Source organism: Eptatretus burgeri, chromosome 3, assembly GCF_056783735.1.
Source record: "Eptatretus burgeri isolate ZD-2024b chromosome 3, Ebu_testis_v1, whole genome shotgun sequence".
Classification (NCBI taxonomy): Eukaryota; Metazoa; Chordata; class Myxini; order Myxiniformes; family Myxinidae; genus Eptatretus; species Eptatretus burgeri.
This window is the reverse complement of record NC_140963.1, coordinates 3192466-3219066: the sequence shown is the minus strand read 5'-3', so window position 1 is coordinate 3219066 and position 26601 is coordinate 3192466. Positions and strand designations below refer to the sequence as shown.

The 26601-nt window shown below is 42.9% G+C and overlaps 1 protein-coding gene across 1 annotated transcript; it reads right to left on the bottom strand.

Annotated features, from left to right (window-relative positions):
• On the bottom strand, nucleotides 1–26592 carry SLX9 (SLX9 ribosome biogenesis factor). Its single transcript, XM_085872257.1, has 6 exons — nucleotides 26277–26592; nucleotides 20779–20902; nucleotides 16961–17020; nucleotides 11655–11802; nucleotides 2139–2201; nucleotides 1–339 (listed from the first exon to the last, which is right to left on the bottom strand). The coding sequence occupies exons 1-6, from the start codon at nucleotides 26394–26396 to the stop codon at nucleotides 219–221; spliced, it is 636 nt and encodes a 211-aa protein (XP_085728383.1). The 5' UTR covers nucleotides 26397–26592; the 3' UTR covers nucleotides 1–218.
• Between the last annotated feature and the right edge of the window lie 9 nt (nucleotides 26593–26601).

The window sequence follows — 26601 nt, the reverse complement described above, 5'->3', positions numbered from 1 at the left end:
CATGTTGCACTCAGACGTCATTTTTAATTTGCCATCAAAATCCATTCCAATTCACCATCAGTGTCACGTATAAGTTCAAGATGTTGATCCTTTGCACCACCAACATAAATGCAAGCTTGATCGGTGTTGACATATTACATTCTGACATCAATATCAAAAAAACATCACACAATATTTGCAGAGAAGCTTGATTTTTAACCCTCTTGAAAAGGAAATTATCAAAATATTCCTTCTTCCTGCAAAAGCTTGTTTTTAAGGTGATCACAAATTGTTCTCAAAGGATCTTTCTGGAATGTTGAGTCACACAACACCTTGCTGTGTCGATCCATCTCTTCTTCTCTGTGAAATCCATAAGAATGTAGTGCTGACATAAATGCACAAACAATGCTCCCACTATACATCAGTGCAACAGGTTAGAGTTGAATATGCTTGTTTTAAAGTTAAAATCTCAGCATAACCTTATGTAATGTTAAAGACGATCATCAGGCTTCTGCCACATGTACATACAAGTTGTATAAACCTTTCTTTCAAAGGAATAATAATAATTATGATCAATAAAAAATAGCTGCAACATCAATTCATAATTTATTATTTACCAGATGTGGTAATTACATTTTAAATACATTGTTAGGTTGGAGGGGGTAGAAATTAAGGAGCATGTTAAGTTCGCATGGCCTGTGTGCTTGTGTTGGTTAGAACATTTTCTGTAACCAGGGGCCCATTGGAGTGAAGCTGTTCTGTTCTTATGTATGCCATGAGAAGTGGTATTTCTTGACATGGGGATTAGACAGGAAAGTGTAATTTGTATCCGTCCTCTCTGTGAACCAGGCGAGGTACCAGGCAAGGTAAGGAAAGGGTGAACTTGGATGTCGGTAGTTCGTGTTTGGGCCGATAAAGCCCCTTCGCAGCCCGCACTCTGAGTACAAGGTATCCAGCATGGCACCGACCATCACAAGAACTCCCGAGGGCATGCTGCAAGATGTTGCATCATTGGTTTTGGCGGCATGGTGGTGCAACTGCGTGCACGTGACATCACCAAGGAAGCGACAACGTGCCATTTCATTGGTCGGTGCCAGACGATGAGGAAATAACAATCAAGAGGCGTGGGACATGGCTGAGCTGGATGGGATAAAATAGGCTGTACATGGGTGGTCCTGCTCTCTTTGGAAGTCCAAGTAGCTGTGGGGTCCCTCTTTGGTGCCAAGGCTGTGGGGCTGACGCATGCCTCCCTGATATCCATGCTGCCCATTTTGGATCCTGCACCCATCATCCCCTCAACACCCCCCACCCCGCCCCCTCCTCCGTTTAGACTTGAGGCCTCGAGTCGCAAAAAATTATGACTTGCGACTTGACTCGAACTTGACGAAATTGACTTGAGACTCAGACTTGGAACTTGGTGTCTGGGGACTTGCGACTTACTTGCAACTTATGTGCGACTTGAATTTTAATGACTTGTTCACAATGTTCAGAAAAGAATTATTGAATAAACATAAAATTAAAATGGGGTTTAAAATCAATGGTAAATTATTTTCAGTCGGCGGCATGGTATGGTCAAGGACAATATGCACCTTGTTCATGTACACTGTTCATATGCCGTGCGTGCCAGAGCTCACGGCCGCCGGATCACACACTATTCACCACAAAGGTTTAAGGGAGTGTCCACTCTCCAGACAACACAGATCAGCACATGTCCAAGTTGCATGCATTGGGTGTGTTCAGTTACCAAGTTCCTTGGAGAGCACTCACCAAGTGGCTTAAGCAATCAAGCAAGCATTCCCATCATTCAAAACTGATGATGAGGAACGGCTGGCTTCGCAAGCCAGTAGCGAGCTGCTTGGTAACTAAACACACACTCATCTTACCAATGTTGGAAGCGCAATTTTATTCAAACCATGTCATCAATATTCATGTCAAAACAGGAAAACTTGACCCGGTACACGTCCCCACCCGATAAAATGATATTGTGACGACTTAAATGTCATTTGCCTTGGATTATTTAAACTTCGTCAATAATTGTAAATTATATCATGACTTGTCTTTCACAACACTGCCAAGCAATCCAATGAAAGCAATTTATTTTTAAGTCCACGTGAAACCCCCAGATGCCAAATGCATGGGGTGTGTGCATTATAACTCACAGCAGTTTTCTTCGTGCAGTACGACTCATTCGGGCTTGCTTTGGCAGATCCATTTTGCTATCACTGCCAAACATGGAGAGACAGAGACAGAGACAGAGCAATGTCTGTGAGGGAAGTTCATATGACAATGAGGAAACGTTTGAAAAAAAAAGATATCAAAGAACAGTTACAACTGGAAAATCCATATTTACGAAATAGCAGAGCGGAACATGCCAAAGCATAATCAAAGCCAGGGTTTCATAAAAGAGTGTTCGAAAGTGTAAAATCAGCCAGAGTGGCCGCCATCTGGGAGTAACAGACCATTTGAGTTCAGGTCTGTAAAATGTGTGGTGGTGTCACACAGGCCTGCAACAAACCACGAGGATGACCGCTTGGGTGACATCGTGCTGTGTTACTCTGCTTCTCTTTATAGGACATTTAGAGGACGAACAATATGCACATCAAAATGTAGGAAAACGTCTCATTAATCGATTTATACACATGATCCGAGAGTTCACTATATCTATCGAAATTAAAATTGCAAAAGAAATGTCAGTCGATGAGCCTGGAATGAAAATAAATTCCCAATGATGTTCTGCCGTGCTTTGATATCTTTTGTAGTAGGTTGTGCGACGGAGGCCTTTTGCTTCGTGCCTGCTTCGGCAGGTGAGGAAACTTGTCAATGATCCGAAAATGTTTGTTATTGACGTGGGGAGAGTAGATACGTCATTGGTCCCGCTATTTTAGAGAAGTATGAGCGAAGCCTGGCAGGCCAATCACCATTCGCCGTGATGCCACTGCCTATTGTTTATCAATGTTTTTAAAAGTGTCAATTTTTTTGACTCAATTTTTTGAAGGGGACTGCAGTGACCGTTCTTCAATGCAACATTTTCTTGATGCTGCATGTACTAAAGACAAACATTTTGGAAACCCCTTCCATTATAAATATAAATCAGCTGCTGGTATTGTAGAATGTACCTGCTGAAGTCAGATCGGAGTAAAAGAGAGAATTTTATCGGGCATCTTGAACTTCTTCAAAAAGACTGCAGGTACACACTGCTTGTCCCTTGTTCCAGTGCCCCTTATTTATAAAATTATTTGTATCTTGTGAAGGCTTCTGATTCCTTAAACACCGAGAGACCTGCCGACTCACTTAAGTGGAATGTTACAAGCTTGCCATTCAATGGCAGATCAATGGTCTGTCATGTACAGGGCAACTGTTATGAAATACTCTGTGGAATTGCATTGCGGTGATTGGTGCATTTAATTTCACCCTGTAATATCTCATCACATCAAACGTGTTTGAATATTTCAGAAACGTTCCCCTTTTGTTCAGAAACGTGCTGTTTGAGAGAATCCCAATATCGCACATATCCCATTTTGATACACCTGCAGTCTTTTTGAAGAAGTGAAAGAGGCCTGATAAAATTCTCTCTTTTACTCCAATCTGAGTTCTCAGTCAATTTATAAATCTTAATCGAGAAATTATCTTCGTACATTTATTTATTTATTTTGAATACTTTTAATGATTTGTTTATTTATTTCGAATGTGCTGCTTTCTTTGTTTCCAAGATTAATTTGGATTTTTACTCTCTTTTAAAGTTTTATACCTTCTTTTTCTTCTTCTTCTCTTCCTTTTATAAGGGGTGAGGTCCAATGGCACCAAGCTTCTGCCCTGCCTTGACCATGATATTCCTCCATCTCTCTCTGTCCTTAGCCAACTCTCTCCACTCTCCAACCTCCTCACACACTCCTTCCATCTCAACCGCAGTCTTCCTATTTTTCTCCGATCTTGCTCCCTCAACCCATCCGCTCTCTTTACCATTTTCTCTTCCACTATCCACACCAAGTGTCCAGCCCATCTCAGCCGGCATTTCAACAATCTCCCCGTCACCTGCACACCAACCTCCTCCCTCAATTCATCCATCCTCCTATCCACACTCTTCACTCTCACAATCCTGACCCAGTTGTTCTCACAAACCTGCAGCCTCTGTTGTCTTTTTGTCAGCGCCACTGTTTCCAGACTGTGAAGGTAGGCTGGCATTACACATGACATCAGAACCTTCCCTTTCAATTTCCTTGATATCTTTCCGTTTGACATTAATCCCTCCACCCTCCTCCATGCATTCACACCCAGCTGAATCCTCCTCCGCACTTCTGCCTCAGACTTACCATCCCCGGTTACTGTTCCCCCCAGATACTCAAACCTATTTCCCTGTCTGGCCTCCTTCCACTCTAACCTGATATTTATTTCCTTTCTCTGCTGCCCGACCCAATCACCTCACCTCAGACTTCTCCATACTCATTTTCAGCCCATGTTTCTCAAATGCCTCCTTCCACACCCCCAGGACTTCCTGCATCTCCCACCTACTCTCCAGCACAACAGCCAGATCATCTGCACAGAACATCCTCCCAAGAATACCCCTCATGTTTACCATCTTGCTCACTAGCTTTGTCAGCATGATAAACATGAATGGGCTGAGAGCGCTTCCCTGCCTCAAACTGATGTTCACACTGAACTCAGACATCTCAGGAACAACCAAAACTCTTCCTTTCGTTCCCTTGCACATCCCTTCCACCAACCTAACTTATGCTTCCAGCACTCCCATCATCCACCACAGTTTCGCCATCACCATCTCTCTCGGGACTGTCGTAGGCCTTCTGCGGGTCCACAAATCCCAAAGCCATCTCACCTTACACCTCGAACCTCTTCTCCACCAGCTGTCTCAGCACAAGCATCTCATCTGTCTTCCCCCGACCCTTTCTAAACCCTCGCTGCTCTTCTTCAATCTCCATCTCCATCTCCACAAGCTTCCTTATCCTCCCGTCCAGAATCCTCTCGAGCACCTTCATTACATGACTGAGGAGCCGGAAGTTACTCATGAGCTAAGTTGCTCATGCACTTCCCCAGATCTTGAACATCTCCCTTCCCCTTCCATATTGGCACAATTAACCCTGTCCTCCAATCCTCCAGAATTGAACCCTCTTCTCTTATTTCTCCCACTGCAATTATCATTTCTGTACACATCTAATCAATGTCTGGCACTCTTCCCTTCATCATCCTCTTCAATGTTGTCTGCACCTCCTCCTCCGTGATTTCCATCAGCTCCACTTTCCCCTCCACATAACACCAGCTCTAGCTCTCTGTTGCTTCCTTCCCGGTTCAACAGTTCCTTGAAATATCCTTCCAAAACCTTCAATGCTGCCCCATCTCTGTCACTATCCTCCGGCCCCCATCCTTAATCACTCCCCTTTCACCACCCCCACCACCCCCCACCTTTCATGTGCTTACTATCCTTATCCCTGTCATGAGCCAATTTATAGATAATCCTCCCAACATCCTCTTCCAACTTGTACACCTCTCCCATATCATTCCTCGCCTTCGCCACAGTTCTCCTTGCTGCTTTTTATTTTGCCCATACAGGTGCAGCAACCTCGCATCTGGCTGCCTCCCCCTAACCCTAACCATAACCTCCTTTTCACCAACTGCCTTAGCTACTTCTTCCATCCACCATACCTGGTTTCTATTCCTCAACGATGCACCCTTTCCTGACATCCTTCCACACAAAACTTTTGCAATTCCCCTGTGGATCATTGGTATCTGTGAGAACCAGAAAAATGCACACACGCTGTGGAAACCAAGGCATTTAGGATCATTGGTGTCTCCCGCAATGAGGCTGAGTCTTTGGGTTTCATTCTCTCACTGCAGGCAGGTCAGTCGTCTTTCTGTCTTCGACCGTCTCCTCTCGGGCCCTGCCCCCCTGCTCTGTCTGAGATATGTCCCCCCCTCCATATTTCCGCAGGGTGCTCAAAGTCTGCCAACAACCCCCTGCTGGTAAAACTACCAACATCAAGAATCACTGCTCACCTTCGCTCTTTCATTTCTTTTTCCCCATCTTTTGGAACAAACTCCCACACTCTCCTCAATCCCACTCTTCCCTCCAGGTCTTAAAAACAGCTGTTCACCACCATGTCTTATCTTCTCCAATCCAAAACCACAATCTTTTCTGACCACGTTAATCCACCCCAAACCGACCTCCTTCAAATTCCCTGCTTTCCTTCCTGAAGGTCCCTGTTGTGTAAGGACCTGAAAGTCCCTGTGGTGTCCACCTTGTTTACCCTGTGTACCCTGCCCCATCCCTCTCCCTTCCACAAGTCTCATGTCTCTGTTCCACACTGTTTTTTCCTTCCCTTTCCCAGCCCTCTTGCCTCCTGTTCCCCCTTGTACGTTCTGTGTGTTAGCTCTCATACGAGCCTCGACGGTGCATACAAAAATATAAATAAACCATTTGCCAAAAGGTGACCACGTGTGACTTCTTTAAGGTCACACTGAGGTGAACAGAGCTGCTATCCACCAGGAGCGACTCCTTGAGGAATATCTGCCTACGAGAGATTCCGACGAGAATCGTTCTACAGAGTAACCATGAAAAATATGCTTTTGCCTCATAACGTCACCAAATGACGTCATAATGTCTCAAGCTTGACATATCTAGAAAGCACTCATCGAGGTGTTCTAATTGAGGTTCTACACGATATGGTTCCTAAAACTTGAAAATTTAACCTTGGGGTCAAATATGTTTGACCTCAGGTGCTAACCATGAAGGTCAAGGCCAATCGCCACCAAAAAATAATCAGCTGAGCGCCAGGCCATGAACTATATTCCCATGAAGTTTGAAGACGATCCGATCAAATTACTCATAAAATAAGGGTTTCGTCGACTCCCCTGATTTGCGACAAAGTGACCTTGACCTTTGACCTTCAAAATTTTATGCGCTGAAAGGGACCTCTATAGGCCTCTGATATGCGAAGTTACAAAAATTTCCAATGATAACTGTGCTCTGCAGAGTGATTTATACGTGATTACAGACAAAAAAAGAAATAAATAAATAAAAACAAATGAAGGTCAAGGCCAATTGCCACCAATAATTAATCAGCTGAGCGCCAGACCATGAACTATATTCCCATGAAGTTTGAAGACAATCCGATCAAAATTACTCAAACAATAAGGGTTTCGTCGACTCCCCTGATTTGCGACAAAGTGACCTTGACCTTTGACCTTGACCTTCAAAATTTTGTGCACTGAAAGGGACCTCTATAGGCCTCTGATATGCGAAGTTACAAAAATTTCCGATGATAACTGTGCTCTGCAGAATTTTTTATACATGATTACAGACAAACAAACAAAAAAAACATACAAGCTGACGAACATATCTTGCAAAAACTTCGTTTTGGCAAGATAAAAATTCCACTAAATGCCTCTCCAAACTTCTTCCACTCCTCCAAACCTTCTACTTCTTCGCTAAGGTGCTCATATCTGGCCCTCATCCTCTGCTTGTACTCTACGATGACATTACCCCGACACTTCCCACACCTAATAATCTTCCGACCCCTGCTCTTAACCTCCCTCCTTTCCTTCATCCATACCACAAAAAACACAGGCTTGTGCCAGGTGGTAACATGCTCTCCTGCCATTGCCTTGCAATCCTTAACCCTCCAAAACTGTTGCTCCTTAAGGCCCGGTCACACCTTGACGTTTTAGCCAGCGATGGCAACGTGTTAAAATTTATGTAAAACGCTGGCTTACGTTGAACTTTTGAAGTTTTTTTTTTTAAAGATTCGGACGTATTCATAGCGACTTGGTCTTGTGTATAACGCATTGGGAACTACACAGAACGTTTCGTTGTGTTATAGATAACTTATACCAACGAATGCTGAACCTGTTGTCGGCCTACACAACCGATGCCCAATGATAGTCTAACTTAGGCATAGCGCGTTGCACGCATCGCGGACGATGTCGTGACGTAGCCTATTAAAAGGCTGACACACAACGATTCAAATCATAACTGCCGTAGAAATGGAAGGGTCAAAATCGCGGTCACACCTTGGCGATCTTGCCAGCGTATGCCGACGTAACAAAAAGTGTGTCTAAAACGTTGGGGCACGTCGAATACGGTATGGGTAAGTTTGGTATGCGCGAGTAGAACGCTAAATACGCTATCATAAGTCGTAGTAAGTAGAGTACGTCAAGAAATTTTGAACATGTTCAAAATTTTACGACGTACTCGGCGTATGACACACGTTCCGCATGCGATGAGGATAAGTTGTACACACGATATGTGGACGCTTACACACTTCCACAAAGGCTACTTATAAGCTACTCATAAGTCGAAACACGTCGCGGTAATGTCTTTTTTACGCGAAACTTATTTCTAACTTATGTTTGACGTGCTTTGAACCAATTCTTTACGTAGTCCCAACACACATCGACGTATGTAGACGTATTCCAATGACGTCTTCCGGTCGACAAAAAAAATAAATGAACGTGTTTCTAGGTTACAACTGCCATATAAAGATGTGTTCCCAGCGGTTTTGGGAATTGGTATATTAAAATGGTGTTCATTAAAGGGGAACCCAACAGTGTTTTCGAGTCCTTTTTGAGTCGATGTCCATGTCAGCAGTAACAGTATCAGTATCAGTATTACTATTAGTATTAGTATTAGTAGTAGTTTGTTCATGTTGGCAGTAGTAGGTGGGTGTGAGGGGGAGGGTGTGGGTTATGATGGATCGACCTTGCGTCCGCGCGTGTCCACGGGAAGGTTCATAGGCTGCCACTCAACGATTTAAATGGCTGCATCTCCACTATTGAAAGTAGACGCTTGCGCTCAACAATTGGATTTTTTTTACACTCAACGACTTTTAAACGGTACCACTCAGCTAGTTTCATTGTTTGCAATGAACGATTTAAATTGCTGTCACTCGCCTTTGTTTTTTTTTTTTTGTTTTTTTTTTGACGCTGGGGTTTGGAAATTTGAAACGTTTCTTCTGAACGTGTTAAGACGCTCAAACTCGACTATTTTAAATAGACGCTGCCGATGGACAATTGGAATCATAGCCAAGCTGGACATCGAAGTGTGAACATCCTCGTCATGCCGAAGAAAAGTTTGAAGAATGCTGCAAATAAGTGTCCTGGCCGTGGCCGTGGACGCTGACGCAAGGACGATCCATTATACCAACGTCTTTCAGCCTATGAGTAACTTAAAAGTAACGTCTGTCGATTTGTGGCAACGATCGCGTAACGTGCCAACAACACGTTAATCATAGGTAGGAAATAAGTTTCGGGTACTCTAAACACTACCTCGGCGTGTCTCAACTTATGATTAACTTACAAGTAGCATGTGTTGACGTCTGTCAACGATCGCAGACCGTGCCTACAACTTGTGGCCAGCGTAGCGGAACGTGTGAGTCATACGCCGGCATACGTCGTGAAATTTCAAGCATGAAAAAAATTTGAGGACAACCGAAAAGTACAACGTTTAAAGCCAACGTACAACGACGTATGGCAACGTACTACGACGTATGCCAGCATGCTCTCAATGTTATCAAAACTTACCCATAACGTATTCAACGTGTGCCAGCGTTTTAGAAAAAAAATTCAAAAATCGGCATACGTTAGCTAAAACGTCAAGGTGTGACCGGGCCTTTACCACCACCAAATCCAATTCTGTTGTATGTGGTCCACTGCTATAGGTCCATCTTGTGGCTTTCCCGCTTTTGAAAGAATGAACCAGCTATGGCCATCCCATTCCTCACCACCTGCTCCACCAGCTCTCAACCCTCCCGAGTCCTCGTTTCCCAACCAAATTTACCACCACCACATTCCTCTTCACACAGCTCCGCTACTCCCACAAGCCCATTATAATCCCACACATCATGATTCAGTTGTCCAGAAAAAGCATCATGTCCAGCTCAACCATTCGCATCATCCTCTCCATCAAGTCCCTGAATTCCTGCTTCTCACCCCAGTCCTTCCCGTTTATGGCTCGTATACCGACACAACACACACCATTTGCTTTTGGATCACCACCCATGCCATCACTATCCATCCCTCCCATCTTTGCACTCTGACCACCTGCTTGCTGATCTCTTCCAATACACTTATTCCCATGCCATTACTCCTTACATCTCCACCCGCATGCAGCAGCTTGTATCCTTCTACCAACCTCCTCGCCCCTGTGTCCTTTCCATCTGGTCTCCTGCACACACAACACTTCCATCCTTCTCCTCTGCTTCATCTCACCACCTTGACCCTCTGCCCTCCATTTATCCCACATTCAAACTATCTCGCTGAACCTTGCTTGTGAACCACTGCCTGCCTGGAATGAGAACGAACCACTCCCACAGCAGCCCGTTGGAATCAGAATGAACCACTCCCACAACGCCCATTGGAATCAGAACTAATCATTCCAACAGCAGCCCACTGGAATCAGAAAGAACCACTTCCACAGCGGCTGGTTGAAATCAGAACGAACCCCCTCTCACAGTGACACGTTGTAATCATGGAATCCCACAGCAGCAAAAACCCATGGGTTTTTAATTATGGGTGTTACTATGATCGAGACTCCAGACAGTTTCTGTAATCTGATGAAATGTTTTTTTCATGGTGTGCTTAAATAAAGAGGAACAAAAATAAAATCTGTCTCCGTCTCTGTCTCTGTGTCTCTCTCTGGTCTGCAGCTATCCTTTCAATCTCCTCGGCTATAGTACACCAAATCATGCTCAGAGGCTGTTGTAGTCAATCAGTTTCCTTCCTCAGCATGGAAGGCTAACCCAACTGGACCCAATTTTGGGTCACTGCACAGCTTGCAACAAGTCTGTGTGTGCGCATCCCTTGGCAAGTCAAAAAAAACTTCTTCCTCATCTCAGGGATGAACACTCAACATTCTCCTTTCTCGAGGTCAGTACATCTGGTGTTGCCTTGTCAAGTCCATCTCTCGTGTATACTGTATACCCCTCCCCTCTCCCCCCATTCCTTCACTCAGCTCAAACAGCTTCATGTCAGACTCTGCTGGAGACAAGGCAGAATGTCTGAACTCAACATAATGTCTGTTTACCTCCAAATATCATGTACTCAACCCATTCCACTCTGTCTCCGCTTTACCCCCTTGCATGCACTGTCTTCTTGACTCTGTGTCTTTCACACCTGAGAAGAGATGTCTCACATTGGATATGTACTTCAAGATCTGATCATACATGGCCTGTGTTAATCTCTCATGAAGGCCCTTTGTGTGGCTGAAATATTGTATGAATTATAACATCTATATATATATATATATATATATATATATATATATATATATATATATATATATATATATATATATATATATATATATATATATATATATATATATATATCAGAGTAATGAACGCACTCAATTGCCATTTTTAAAGTTGAGATAACAATAAACCAAGCAAGTTGGTGAAATCATGAAATGTGAAATCAAACTTCAGTTGATAATAAAACAGAACACTTATGAAGTACATAAACCCCTTTTCCCTTTATGGAAGGGATGCAAATTATTCTGAAATTTGTCATCTGTTTTTTACAATTCATGAGATGAATCTATTAATCTGAGACCAAAGCCTGCTTTTCATCGTTAAACCAAAATTAGAAAAAGAGTTATCATTACTTTTACCGTGAAATAAATTGCGGCCGTTATTTTACCTTTATGTCATGATGTGAAAACTCCAACTTACATTCTTTTTAGCTCTTCTGCAATTCCACAGAAACTGTGCAGTTCAGGCAATGCTTGCACCAATGGCTGTAAGTCACCAACGATGGCAGTGCCTTTGCGGCGGCGTGCAGCGACCTGCTCCTCAAATAAACGTTTCCCGGCCTCCAACTCTGCAGCAAGGGGAAATCTATCATCATACAAGATAATCACTTAATTCCATGGAGTGAAGTGTCTATGTGAAGGAAGATGACAGGAATGTCGAAATAGTCTCAAAGAGTTTGCTGGAATATGACAACACAACTTTTGTTTTGTGAAAAAAATTAAATTAAAATGATTTTTAAAGGGTGGTGTAAGTTCAGGTTTTTCCTTGGCAATGCAAATAAGATAAGTGAAAATGAAACAATTGATTACAATAACAATGATGAAAAAAGTTTCTGAAATGCAAATAAAGGATGTCAAACAAGTTCATGTTTCAAAGCATTCCATGTCGTAATCCCACACGTTACAAGCACAAAGTGGGGGTGAAGGAATTTGTTCACTTTTTCTGTCAGTCAGTCTGTCTCGACATCAGTCTATAATCAAGGAACAAATTAAATTCAATTGAATTCTATATTTTTAACACTGCAGAACACAAATCGGAACATGATTCAGAACACAAATCTGAAGTTTAGGAGTACTTTGGGCTATGGATTTGGCAAAAATGTATAGAATCTCGTCTCAATCACACATAAGCAGAGACAAGTAAGAGATATATATATATATATATATATATATATATATATATATATATATATATATATATATATATATATATTGTTACGTTTGAGGGGGGGTATGCATTCAAAGGGTAATTAGGATGTTTAATTAGGTATGCCATGCTGTTCGAGTGTACCAGGATCTCGATGTAATAAGTAGCAATTCAGTGGTGATAAGTTGTCCAGTAAATGTCCATTTCTTCAAGGGGGAAATGATAATTGTCACGTAATTAGATAGGGATACGGGATAGGGTAAGTGTGTCTGCGTAAACCCCTTTTAGTATTCTCTGGAGGCTTGCCGTGACGTCACAGGACAGTGCTGAGGATGGCTCCGCCCCGTGATCACGATTGGCGGAAGGCGACGGCGGTGGGCCAATAAAACGGCTCGATTGGAAGTGACGAGGACGGGAGCATAAAAAGGTTCTGTTCGGGGTCGAAAAGGAAGAGGAAGAAGATCGGGACAGAAAGACCGTTTTTTGGGGTGGAGGTTGTTGTGCTGGGAGCGTGCTTGTTGTTGCGCTGTTTCGGCCCTGGTTTCATCGTGTCTTGTGGCCTTGCTGAGCCTCGTGCCTCACCTTGGTTGGCTCTGGGGTTCTGCTGGCTCGGAGTACGGGGTCGAACGGCGGGCGGACCTGCCTCCCTCTCCTGCTCGCAACTTGGCGCCAGAACTGGTTCCCTGGCGGCTGTGAGCGGACTTGGGCCAGGACCAGGAGGTCGACAGCACCACGGTGTCTCCTGCCCCTGACGAGCGCAACGCCAGCTCGTCCGACGCCAATCCAGGGACTGTTGCGTCCACACCACGGTCCAGCCTTACCACCAGGAATAGCTATGTTGTGTGTGTGTGTGTGTGTGTGTGTGTGTGTGTGTGTGTGTGTGTGTGTGTGTGTGTGTGTGTGTGTGTGTACCTGGCACCTTAGAGGGTTTGAGATTTGTATATTCATTGGAACTGTCTGTGTTTTCCCCACGCCCGATCCCACACCATCCCGTCGAATCGCCCCAGATCCCTCTTCTTGCCGAGTCTTGTTATTTCTGGTTAGAGGAATAAACGTTATCAACTCAGTGAAAAGCGACTCGTGCCACCTTCCTCGTCCCGTTTGCGGTAGAGCGATTAGAACCGCCATCTTTGGGTTATAAATAAATAAACCGCCTCCATCGTTTCGGCTCATTCTACGTTGGCGGGACTGTTTAAGTCCCGTGGACGTCACAATATATATATATATATATATATATATATATATATATATATATATATATATATATATATATATATATATATATATATATATATATATATACACACTCCATCTGCCTATTTGGCAAATAAACACAATTGAAAATCATTCCAAACAGGAAACGTACTGTTTACAAACAACATAAAAGAACAGAAACAACACACACACACACAAATAACTCATTTAACGTGTAAAAGATGGTGCATATACTGCAGTAAAGATCCGAAAAAGTTTGTTTGTTTTTGTACAACCTTTAAAATATTTTATGTTTCAATTAAATTGTATACTTGGACACTGTAGAACACAAATTGCCTTTTTGGCACTTTCAAAACATCTTCAGTTCAGCAGGACGTGGCCAAACTACAACGCAATTTTACGCCACCTCGACCAATCAAATTTGCCGACCAATCAACGCTCTCTGCGCTGGGGAATATCGAGATTCAGCCCAAATCGCGGCTTGTAGAAAATATACATTGTGCTCGGAAACACAAAGTAAGAGATGAAAAGATCCTTCCCATGTCCTTTTTCTCAAGATTGAGCAGGTTACGGTGTTCTTTGAACTCTAGTTACCTCTGCCATCGAAGGTGAAGGAGGTTATGTTTTCACCTCTCTCTCTCTCTCTCTGTTTGTTTTTTTTCTGTCTGTGTGCATGATATCTTAAAAAGTTGTGAATGGATCCAAATAAAAATTTGGTGGGCAGGTTAGGGGTGTGACAAGGATGAACTGATTCGATTTTGGTGAACATCCAGATGAGACTACTAGAATTTTAAAAGTGATTCTTCACCATTGAGAGATGGGGCTAAACCAATAAATAGCACAATATCTCAAAAAGTTGTGGACGGATTCGGATGAAACTTGGTGGACATGTTGTGCGTGTGACCACGACGAGTGGATTCGATTTTCGTGAGGATCTGAATCCGGATCTGGATACGAGAATTATTTAATTTATTCAGTGATTCTTCACCATTGAGATATGGGGCCAAAAACGATATATGGAGCATTACATTTCAAAAATGCATTGGGCCCGATATGTTCTCATGGATCAGACACTACCATTTTGTTATATATATATATATATATATATATATATATATATATATATATATATATATATATTATATAATAGCATTTCTCTGTTATATAATCAAAGGCTGTTGTTATACCATTTTCATACAGTCTGAGATAAGTTACTTCTCCAAGATGAAAGTGTGTGCACACAGCGACTTGTGATCATGAAACTTTTCTCAAACAAATGACACCGAAATCTTGCCACAGCCTGCAATGAATCTAAACCCATCCCATAGAGAACACATCAAGAATGCTTGGGGTAGAGCAATGCACAGTTTCCAGGAACTTTCCACGACAAATGAGTTGAAAGGTGATGAATGGTACCACTGTTTCAAGGTTTCTAAAAAAAAGGAAAAAAAATCGATCACATCATTAAAATGTTGATGATCCTGAATTAATGCCAATGTTTGATGGACACAAATTGAAAGCAGATCTCATTTCAGTAGTCACATCTTGTTCAACAAGTGAATAAAAATATTTATGCTAAATATGAAAAGCAATGTGGGGATGACAAACTTCTGTCTAAAAAAGGTTTTAAACGAGAGAGGGACAGCAATACTGGTAGCTATTCTCTAAATCAACATCATCCCTATCTTATTTAAAACTTTTTTTAACACGTGTTTATCATCCCAACATTGCTATTTTATTCACTTGTTTCTGCAATCTCATTGTAATGTTGAACAACAGAATGGTATGGTACTCAGAGGATACCCAATCTTGGAGCAAATGTGCCAAGAGATCTTAGTCAGCAATGTCAAAGACTGCACGTCGTATGCAACCTTGACTGTATCTTGCAGCTGTGTCTTATTGTTTGTTTCTCAAAGAATCATGTCTTCATGCAGCCTCAGGGCACACAATGACCTGCACTTAGAAATGTTCAAAACAATTACGTACTTTGGAATAACAGTAGAGAGAACAACATCAAAGTGATCATGCTGAAGCCTGATGTATATAGCCGTCTGCACGTGGAATTATCAGGTTTTTATCAACATGCATATGGGAGTACCTCACCCAAGCCATAATCTTGCTGTTGTACACATACACTGGGGTGTTCAGCAAATGTGCTCGAGTAAGAATTTCGTTTTCTGTACACCAAGTACCTGCTCTGTGCAGATGAGAAGCTCTTATGTGGGCTTCAACACTGGACACACCAGTGGAAGGTAGGAATGGCTCAATATCAGACATGTGTGCAATTGCAGAATATCAGCTCAATATCAGACAATTGCAGAATGCACAGCTCGGTGTTGTTGTTGCGAGCCAGTGATGTGTGTAAATGAGTGAAATAAACAGTTATCTCTAATTAAATGAACAATGACAACTCCACTTGATGTTGTATGTCAAAACAAAGATGAAAGGAACATTAAATGTCAGTTAAAATATTTATTAAATTCAGTTAGATTGGATATCCCTTATTCAGGCTGTTCTGGACGATGCCAGATGCCAACGTATGTAGCGAATCTGCTGCCAGAGAAGCCGGGACTTGAAAAGGTTCTTGATCACGTGGTTCGCTTTTACCTTGAGGGCTATTTGCCAGATATCATTATTTTTTTTTTTTTGGCTTTCCCATGGTCTGGAGAACTGAAAAGTGATGCCTGCCTCGACAATCAGCTGAACAAACCAAGTAGGTTCTCGTATGTAGCTGAAGCGACGTTTTAGAGAAGATAATACAACTTTACTTTGTACGTAGCAGATAGGGGAGACATTTTTTCCCCATGCAATCCCTACATAGAGAGTACTTGCATACTTTTTCATCGGGCCAACAGGACGGTTTGGAAGTACACACACTCGCCTCTAAGCTGACGAGCCTGGGTTCGAATCCCGAGCCAGCGATAAACTGTCATCCCGGTGTTTCACAGGCAGGGAGATTAATCGATTTGTGTGGCCATCCCTTGGATGGACATTATAATGCGGGCAACCCGTCTGCCAGCATTCATTGGTGGACGTTAAAGATCCCATGGTGTCCTTTAGGAAGAGTAGATGAGCTGTGGCCGGCACCCTGAACAAGTTACAGATTCCTGCCCTAAACAGCAGAGGGCATTGCATCAGTAGCACAGCCACACCGTCAGCCAATGGTGCTGCCCTGCAGCCTTGTGCTGCATTTGAAGAAGAGAAGATCTCGTTCAAGCAAACATGTGACATTGTAATGCTTTCAAATGTGATTCTGAACTTGTACATTCTCAAAAATAATATCCATTTTGAAAAGTCAGTGTAATTATTACATCTCAATGTTTATGGAATATTCTTAACCTCCTCGGTACAGTAAAACCACTTACTTTGTAAAAATCTCTCATGTCTGAGCTTCTTTTTATCTTTCTTCGGTATCTGGTTCTGAACTGAAAAAAACAGAAATTCCACAGTTACAAGTGTAATGAAAATGCAACCAATGGTGTTCAAAAAGTTATCGGCCAAACGTACTGATAAAACATGCATGCGCCGTCTGTTTATCTGATTTTCAAAATCTCTAATAGATTACAAAATCTCTTTTGTGGTACAAATAAGCAGGCAAACGATTTATCCAAAATACAACAGAATGTCGGGACAATAAACAAAATTTGCAACAACAAAACACCAAATAATGACCGATTAACACCTCGGTATAATAAAAAGAATAATTGTCAAATCAGTGCGAAGAAACAAGTAGTTCCAAGTCTTCGGGTCTGCGAGGAGACTTCCTGAGCCCAAAGTGAAAATTATTTCATGACGATGCCAAAGGGAGGCAAGAAGTCAGTAACGATTCTTCTTTTGTGAGTACTACGCTGACACACAAGATTGGGCCACCGAACGTAAACACAGACAAAAGGCTCTCGACTGAACAATGTGTGGCACCTCCTCAAGGCTTCCTCTGGGATTTATTTAAAGTGTTTGTCAAAGTAAAGCAAGATAAAGCCATTTTTTTGTCCTTGGAGCCAATGTACTATTTCTCTTAATTGATCAATGATGGGCAAACATTTGATTGAAGAAATTACAGGGCAATTTCTCAATTATTAATTTATTATATGGGGAGCAGTCCAGTGGTATGCCAATTATTCAAAGGTTTAAAAAAAAATCAAAAAAAATCTAGCATGATTATAAATGGTAGCAATATGGACAAAGTAGAACAACCCCCGACCCCACCCCAATTAGAAGAGAAGGCCCAAGACCACCCCAACAAAATATTCCGTTATTCACAGGTTTGAGGGACATCCCTCGAGCGGCTCCATTTCTCGTTATGGGGTGATCCCTGCCACCAGGTCCCCCCACCCCCCTTGTCAATACCTTTTACATGAGGTATCTCATGATAGTTTATATAGTCTTGTGTGGTTGTGGTATTGTTAATAAAAAACGCTGAAATAGCTTTAAAACTGTCCCCTCCCCAGGAAGCTCGAACCTCCAGAAGAAAAATTCATGCCGTGACATTCCAATGGTCGGGACATTATCTCGACGCCAAACGGTTTTGGAGTTAACTTTGCACACAAACACACAGACAAACCTCCTTTATAAGGAGTATAGATGTCTACTACTTTCATTCCAGGCAATAAATTGCCATGCTTGAAGAGCTAGTCTGTCACTATTTGACATGGTTTTGTTTAACATTGTGGCTTCTTCCTCCTCTTGTTCTTCTTTCTGGAAGACACAAACGATTTTGAAGAGAAATGTCAGTTCATGATAATTTTTGTATTGTTTTTGCAGAAATGGCAAAGACAAGCACATATTGAGCCAGGATAAGCATCAATCGGCATTTCCTGCCCAGTCGGTATCAACTGCTGATTAGTGGGACTGTCTTTTGCCAGGTTCTTGGAGGTCCTCAGACAATCAACTTTTCCTTTCGAAGATCTCATTAATTTTGCCTTTCTCTTTACATTGTTTTTAGCTCTAAATGATCTCTTCGAAGGGCAGATAAAACAACAACAACAATTATTGGAATGGTGCACAACACCATGCAACTTATTTCCAGTTGCTACTGGAGTTCGTCAGGGGTGTGTACTGGCCCCCACACTTGTCAGCACTTGTATGAATTGGATTCTGGGGAGGATGTCGGAGAGATAAAGCTGTGCTGCATCATTTGGGAATGTCAGGATCTCTGACCTTGATTTCGCAGATGATGCAGTCATGTTTGCGGAGACTTTAGATATCCTTTTGGGGGCCCTCGAGGTGTTGAATGAGGAGTCGGAGCCGCTGGGATTACGGGTTTTCTGGGTCAAAACTAAGATCTAAGCTTTCAGTGACATCTTGAATGCTGCTATCTTGTGTGTACCTGTTTGTGGTGAGGATGTTGAGGTCATGGAGAGATTCACTTACCTTGGCAGTGATATTCATGTCTCCACATGTTGTGAGCCAGAGGTCAATAGACATTTGGGTCGGGCCAAGGGAGTCATGGATTCAATGGATCATGGGATGTGGTAAGGTTGGGACCTGTGCAGGAGGACGAAAGTCCGAGTCTTCACGTTCTTGGTGCTTCCAGTCTTGCTCTACGGATGTAAGACTTGGACTCTGACCAGGTATCTGAGATGGAAACTTAACTCCTTCGATACCAGGTATCTTCGGAGAATCCTTGCCTATAGCTGGTCAGACTTTGTTTCCAACAAGCGGTTTCTGAGAAAGACTCAGATGATATTTGTTACCGAGATAGTCCGTGAGCATCAGCTGCGGCTGTCTGGATATATGGCTCGATTTCTTGACGCTGATCCTGCTCACCAGAATCTCTCAGGGAGGGAGTCTCGTGAGTGGAGGAGGCCAACGGGCTGACCACGTGCCTCGTGGTTGCAGCAGGTTGATCAGCATGTCAAAGAGATGGGGATGGGCCAGACATCTGCCTGGGGGATGGCCAGATGGAGGCCCCTGGAGTACCGGTGGAAAGTGGACACAGCAGGGAGGGGAGGGGGGGTGAGAAAGGAACGGGAACCAATTTACCCATGAGAAGAGTGCTTTAATCTCAACATTGCCCAGGTAAAAAAATGAAATTGTGATACCCTCTGCCAACAACACCAAGATGGCGCTACCCGGTACTCATTTACAAAGAGAACTGATGCCCTCCTCCAAGCCCCCCACAACCCTACTTGAGGCCATGGCCACAAAGCTGATGTAACCCCTCCCCCAACAAAGTTGTATTTTTTCCCCGAGTGTCTGGAGTTTGTAACTTAAAAGATGTGGCCGTGCATAAGGAACAAAGACAGACAGCCAGTAAGATAGACACAGCCACAGAGAGAAAAATAATGGCATGTGTATATATATATATATATATATATATATATATATATATATATATATATATATATATATATATATATATATATATAAATTTTTTTTTTATGACATTGACGAACGCAAGCAGAAGCTAAACCACCGTATTGAACCCATGTGAAGGGGATGCTGAATGTGAAGTGATGACATATGAGGCTTCTATATCCTTTAATTTTTTTGGATATAGAAAAAACATTTTTGATCCCATTCCTATATCCTTTAAAAGACCTCATCTGGCATCCCCATTGTGTGTGAATGATTGTGTGCTCATGGCGTTAGATTGTATTTCTTCTTTAAAGTGGATTTCCATTCCACTGGATCGTGAGATTGCTTTATTCATTTATTTATCTTCCTGTTTTCCTGTCCGTCTCTCTTTTGTCCTGGGATCCTCCATTACTGTCACCCTGTGCCTTCTTCTCATAAACTGTTATTCTGCAATGAACACGTTTTGTGTGGTGACATACCATTGTAGACAGAGAGTGAGAAACCATTTTAGCATGGCTTTGGTAAATTATTGGGGGGGGAGGGCAGGGGAGGGGAAGGGGGGTTAATATTGGAAATATTCTCTTCAAGAGACCGGTGGAATGAACAAATCCAACGAGGGGTGCAGCAGATTATTTATATTAGTGCAATTTTCTCAATTTTCCAGAAGTTTCAAGGACCTGAACAAGTTTTCCTCGACTTTCCATTGCTGGAAAATAATCGTGTTTCCAGAACTTTTAAGGAGTTTTAAGGACTGTGCAAACCATGTCAATTGGACCATCAAGACAGAGGACACAAAGAAACACCACTGGTTTAACAAAGTATTCAAGGTCATGCTGTCAATCATCAAAAAGATAAAATAAGTGATCAGAGCAAACAGAAAACTCACCACTTCGAGTAGACCGTACACTTTTGCAATCATCTTGATCAAGTTGTTGCACCAGTTTGTTGGGGTCAATTGGAATATTGGCAAAAATGTTGCCCTCTCCTTCAAACTTTGGGAGTTCTCCTTGCTGAACACCAACAAAAGCAAAAGCATCAAACAAAGTCATTTGGGCAGAAACAACTCTTTCATAATAGAAGTGTACACAAGAAGACAGAAAAAAAACCTTTAGAACTGAGTATAGAATAAAGCAAGTAAAAGTATGACTTCTAGACAAGTACACAACTTGTCATTTTCCCAAACTTGCTCATTCTGAGCTCTCCAAAATTACCCGGATTTTGCACTCCTCGTCATCTGGATATAGTGATGGACCTTTCTTGCTTATTCTGATTTTTTTTTTAATCCCGTTTCCATGAGAGCGACATCTCTATTTCAACGTCTCTAATTAGTGCACTGACAGTGCCTTTGGAAAGTATTCACACGCGTTGACTTTTTCACATTTTGTTGTGTTACAGGCCTGAATTTAAAATTGATCGCTTCATTGACGGGAGTTGAATAACACAACTTGTGTACGTTTGGTACAGTACAGTAATAGGTTATAGAGGAAATATTTGCAATTTGTTAATTTCAGAAATATTTTGTTTACTGAAAACAACCCAGCGTTACTTTTACTAATACGCACATTTATTCAGCAAAAAACAATGTTATGAATTTGCTTAATGTTCCCAGGATTCAGACGTTAGGTAATTTTTTTTTCAAAGTTGCAAAAAGCAATTCTCATCGACTATATGTTGAGTCATGAATCAAGTCACTGCCGTAAAGGCCGAGCCGAGCATGAAAAGTAACGCCGTAATGTCATCACAGACATGATGACGTCCCAGACGTAATTATCTCCCAGCAAAAAAGAGTGTTATAGACAGAGGAACGGACAGACGGAGAAATCCGGCTCCTTTAATGTCTGGACAATTGGTCTCAATGGTATATCATTTATGAGTTGGCAAACCACAAAATTAAGCAACACTCCCTCAATATAACTATGAAAGTCAATTGTAATCTTGCTCACCTTATCCATCCACCCATTTTAATACAATCAATTTGACATCGAGAACCACCTGTTGTTTGGATGTGGGGTCATCGGTCAGTTTATGGTTTGTATTCTCATCATTGAGAAGCATTAGCAGCTTTTAGTGCTAGTTTACTTTAACCATCACCACAACATCCCTGCGCCTGACTGCTGGAGCAAAGATGAAATAATTGATCTTTTTTATATTATTGATAGCCTTACGTTCAGAAATTGAAAGATTATTTTCTGGTCTTTCCTTCCACAGGAATGTCTCAATAGTGTGAGATACATGATTTGGAATTGCAATTTTCTCCTCAGCGTGGAGTCCAGCAACAGCAGACTATGCATTGGCTAGAATTCGAGCTGCAGGGCTCTCTTTCAACTGATTAAAGCAGCACATGCCGATGCTATAAATGAAGATTCAAATGAAAAACTGAAGTCAGATAAAGTCGAAGATCCACCTGCTCCGTTCCAACAGTGGTTTATAACAAGATGCAATGATAGCCCCCAGTTTAATTTTTGGTTCCTGGAACTGAAGATGGAGCTAACAGTTTTGACTTTCATCCAGTCCCTCCATGAGGGAAACTTTAAAGCATACACAACACTTGCAAGTCTTATTACCTCTGTCCACCTTCGGTCAAGCAAGCAAAATAGATCAAGCAAAGAGCAAAATAACGCTCTTAGCAAAGGTGACGGTGAAGCAAAAGGCATAACTGAGGAGCCTTCTGCACGACTTCAATGGATGGTGGTTGGTCCTGAAAATGGCTGAGAATGTAATGGATGGTGGCTGGCAGGCCAGCTCAAGAATATGAATCAGTGTCAGGAGCCAAGCAAAAGCTGAAAACAAAGCACGATGAAGCAACACCAAAACACCAGAAAGATTTATTTTCTGAGGCACAGAAGCTAACAAATGTCATAAAGGAGATGGGAAACCCATTTCTTGAGGAGTCAAAGGCTTTGTTGGTGCTTGATACAAAATGTCATTGACTCAACAGTCACAGATTGAGTAAAGAACTTCGAACAGATTGGTCAAAGCTGCTTTGAGGGAATTGAGGAAAAGACTGTAAAGCGACAACACAGACAGTTTCTACAAGCCAATAAAGAAGAACAATACAACTTTGTTTGATACCGTTAAGAGCAGAAGTAAGAGCAAAGAAAAAGTGCTGAGCAGGATTGCAACGTGTTCTCAAGACTTTTCATTTCAAGCCAGACTCGCCAAGTCGACTTAAACGAGTTTTTTTTTTTAAATGTATACATTCACGAGGCTCGTATGAGAGCTAACACACAGAGCATACAACAAGGGGAGCAGGAGACAAGAGGGGCAGGAGAGGGAAGGAAAAAAACAGTGTGGAACAGAGACATGAGATCTGTGGAAGGGAGAGGGATGGGGCGGGGTACACAGGGTAAACAAGATGGACCCCACAGGGATTTTCAGGTCCGAACACCACAGGGACCTTAAGGAAGGAAGGCAGGGAATTTGAAAGAGGTCGGTTTGGGGTTGATTAGCGGGGGTAGAAAATATCATGGTTTTGGATGGGGGGAGATAAGAGATGGTGGTGAACAGCTGCTTTGAAGACCTGGAGGGAAAAGTGTGATTGAATAGAGTGAGCGAGTTTGTTCCAAAGGTGGGAAAAAGATGAAGAAAGAGTGAAGGCAAGCAGTGATTCGTGATTTTGATAGTTTTACCAGAAGGGGGTTGCTGGTGGACCTTGAGCGCCCTGAGGAAATATGGGGGGGGGGGAATATATCAGAGCGGGGGAGGGGGCGAGGCCAGAGAGGAGACAATATTAGACAGAAAGACCACCGACCTGCCTGCGGTGAGAGAGTGAGACCCAAAAGACTCAGCCTCATCGCAGGAGATACCAATGATTCGGAATGCCTTGGCTTCCACAGCGTGAAGCCGAGAAAGGTGGGAGGCAGGAGCACCAGTCCAGAGAAAAGAGCAGTTCTCCATCAGGCTGCGGATGAAAGCTTTATAAGTGGTCAGGACCTCAGGTGGGCCAAGTCAGGACTTTCCATGACGGAGGATTCCCAGTCATTTCTGTCATGTGGAGGTATGATGGATGGATTTCTGCATGATCGTTCAAGCTCGGTTCCAAGTGTATATCAAGTCAGAAGGGACCTTTTTACCAAAAGGAGCCGCGCATACGATTCCACACCATCAACCAGTGCATCACTCCTGCAGCATTGTCCTCATTGCAAATCATTCACAATTTGATATCACCAAGTCTGCCAATTTGAAATTAACACCATATTTAATTCCTTCACGTTCCCTTTTGCATTTTGAAAATCTTCCTATTTTGTAGTATTCTTCCTATTTTGTAGAAGTGTATGTGGTACACTTCATTGCATCACTCTTGTGCGAATTATGAAAAGACAATTCTGATATAACAAAAGAGGCAGTTTGAAGATTTCATCAGTCATAGTCATATTGTGGAGGCATGATGATCCTAATGGAGATGGAGGGGTTCATGGATATTGTGGAGGCATGATGAACCTTATGGAGATGGAGGGGTTCATGGATATTGTGGAGGCATGATGAACCTTATGGAGATGGAGGGGTTCATGGATATTGTGGAGGCATGATGAACCTTATTGGGGTGGAGGGGTACATGGATATTGTGGAGGCATGATGGACCTGATGGGTGTGGAGGGGTTCATGGATATTGTGGAGGCATGATGAACCTTATTGGGGTGGAGGGGTACATGGATATTGTGGAGGCATGATGGACGTTATTGGGGTAGAGGGGTTCATGGATATTGTGGAGGCATGATGAACCTTATTGGGGTAGAGGGGTACATGGATATTGTGGAGGCATGATGAACCTTATTGGGGTAGAGGGGTACATGGATATTGTGGAGGCATGATGAACCTTATTGGGGTAGAGGGGTTCATGGATATTGTGGAGGCATGATGAACCTTATTGGGGTAGAGGGGTACATGGATATTGTGGAGGCATGATGGACCTGATGGGTGTGGAGGGGTTCATGGATATTGTGGAGGCATGATGAACCTTATTGGGGTGGAGGGGTACATGGATATTGTGGAGGCATGATGGACCTGATGGGTGTAGAGGGGTTCATGGATATTGTGGAGGCATGATGAACCTTATGGGGTAGAGGGACAAATGGATATTTTGGAGGCATGATGAACTTAATTGGGGTTGAGGGGTACATGGACATAATGGAGTCATGATGGACCTGATGGGTGTGGAGGTGTACATGGATATTGTGGAGGCATGATGAACCTTATGGGGTAGAGGGACAAATGGATATTTTGGAGGCATGATGAACTTGATTGGGGTTGAGGGGTACATGGACATAATGGAGTCATGATGGACCTGATGGGTGTGGAGGTGTACATGGATATTGTGGAGGCATGATGAACCTTATGGAGGAATAGGGTACATGGATAATGTGGAGGCATGATTATCCTTATGGAGGGAGAGGGGTACATGGATATTTTGGAGGCATGATGGACCTTATGGGGGAAGAGGGGTACATGGATATTGTCGCAGCATGATGAACCTGATGGGGGTGGAGGGGTCCATGGATATTGTGGAGGCATGATGGACCGAACGGGGGTCGCGGGGTACATGGATATTTTGGAGGCATGATGGACCTTATGGGGGAAGAGGGGTTCATGGATATTGTGGAGGAATGATGGACCTTATGGGTGTGGAGGGGTTCATGGATATTGTGGAGGCATGATGGACCTTCTGGGGGAAGAGGGGTACATGGATATTGTGGAGGCATGATGGACCTTCTGGGGGAAGAGGGGTACATGGATATTGTGGAGGCATGATGGACCGAACGGGGGTCGCGGGGTACATGGATATTTTGGAGGCATGATGGACCTTATGGGGGTAGAGGGGTACATGGATACTATAGAGGCATGATGGACCTTACGGGTGTGGAGGGGTACATGGATATTGTGGAGGCATGATGGACCTTCTGGGGGAAGAGGGGTTCATGGATATTGTGGAGGCATGATAGACCTTATGGGGGAAGAGGGGTACATGGATATAGTAGAGGCATGATAGACCAAATGACATTCTCCTCCATCCAAGTTCCTTGTATCTGATTAAAGGGAAGTTTGAGTACATTGTCCTGTATTTGAAGAGGACGAATTCAGCTTTAACAAACATCGGCTTCATCAACAGATCAAACATGGAAGGTTCCTGTGACCTCGTCACCACATTGTGAAAGCCCCAGCCACGTTGTGCGGTTGTTGGGGGTCAGGAGGACAAAATTCCACATGTTTTCCCCACTTGGTTCCAAGGGATATCAGTCTCAGCGTCAAACATCATAATCATTGGGGAACTCTCAGGATGTTGAATTATTTGGATCTCCGTTTATAAATAAACATTTATAATTTAACCAAATCCCCGGAATGACATTCATCTTGAAATGAAAACCCGTTCGGCCCGACGGGACATACCGAACACCTCCCTGACAAGCCTCGGCCTTCACACGACCTTTTCGCCACTCCTGAACCGCTTAAAACACCGTTCGAAACCGCTTGGTGGAACTTGTGGCGAGCTCGCTTCATTTTACCCATTTTGGTTTGAAAATCTCGGTGTTTTACACCACGTGACTCGTCACTCAGTTTTGCCAACACCACCGAGCGAGCTCAACTCATTGCAATTGCCCACGTTTCCTTCATCAGCTTCTTCTTCTTCTTCTTCTTCTTCTTCCTGACGTCTTACCTCTTCTTCTTCTTCTTCTTCCTAAAGTCCTTCCTCTTCTCTTTCTACAATTTCTGC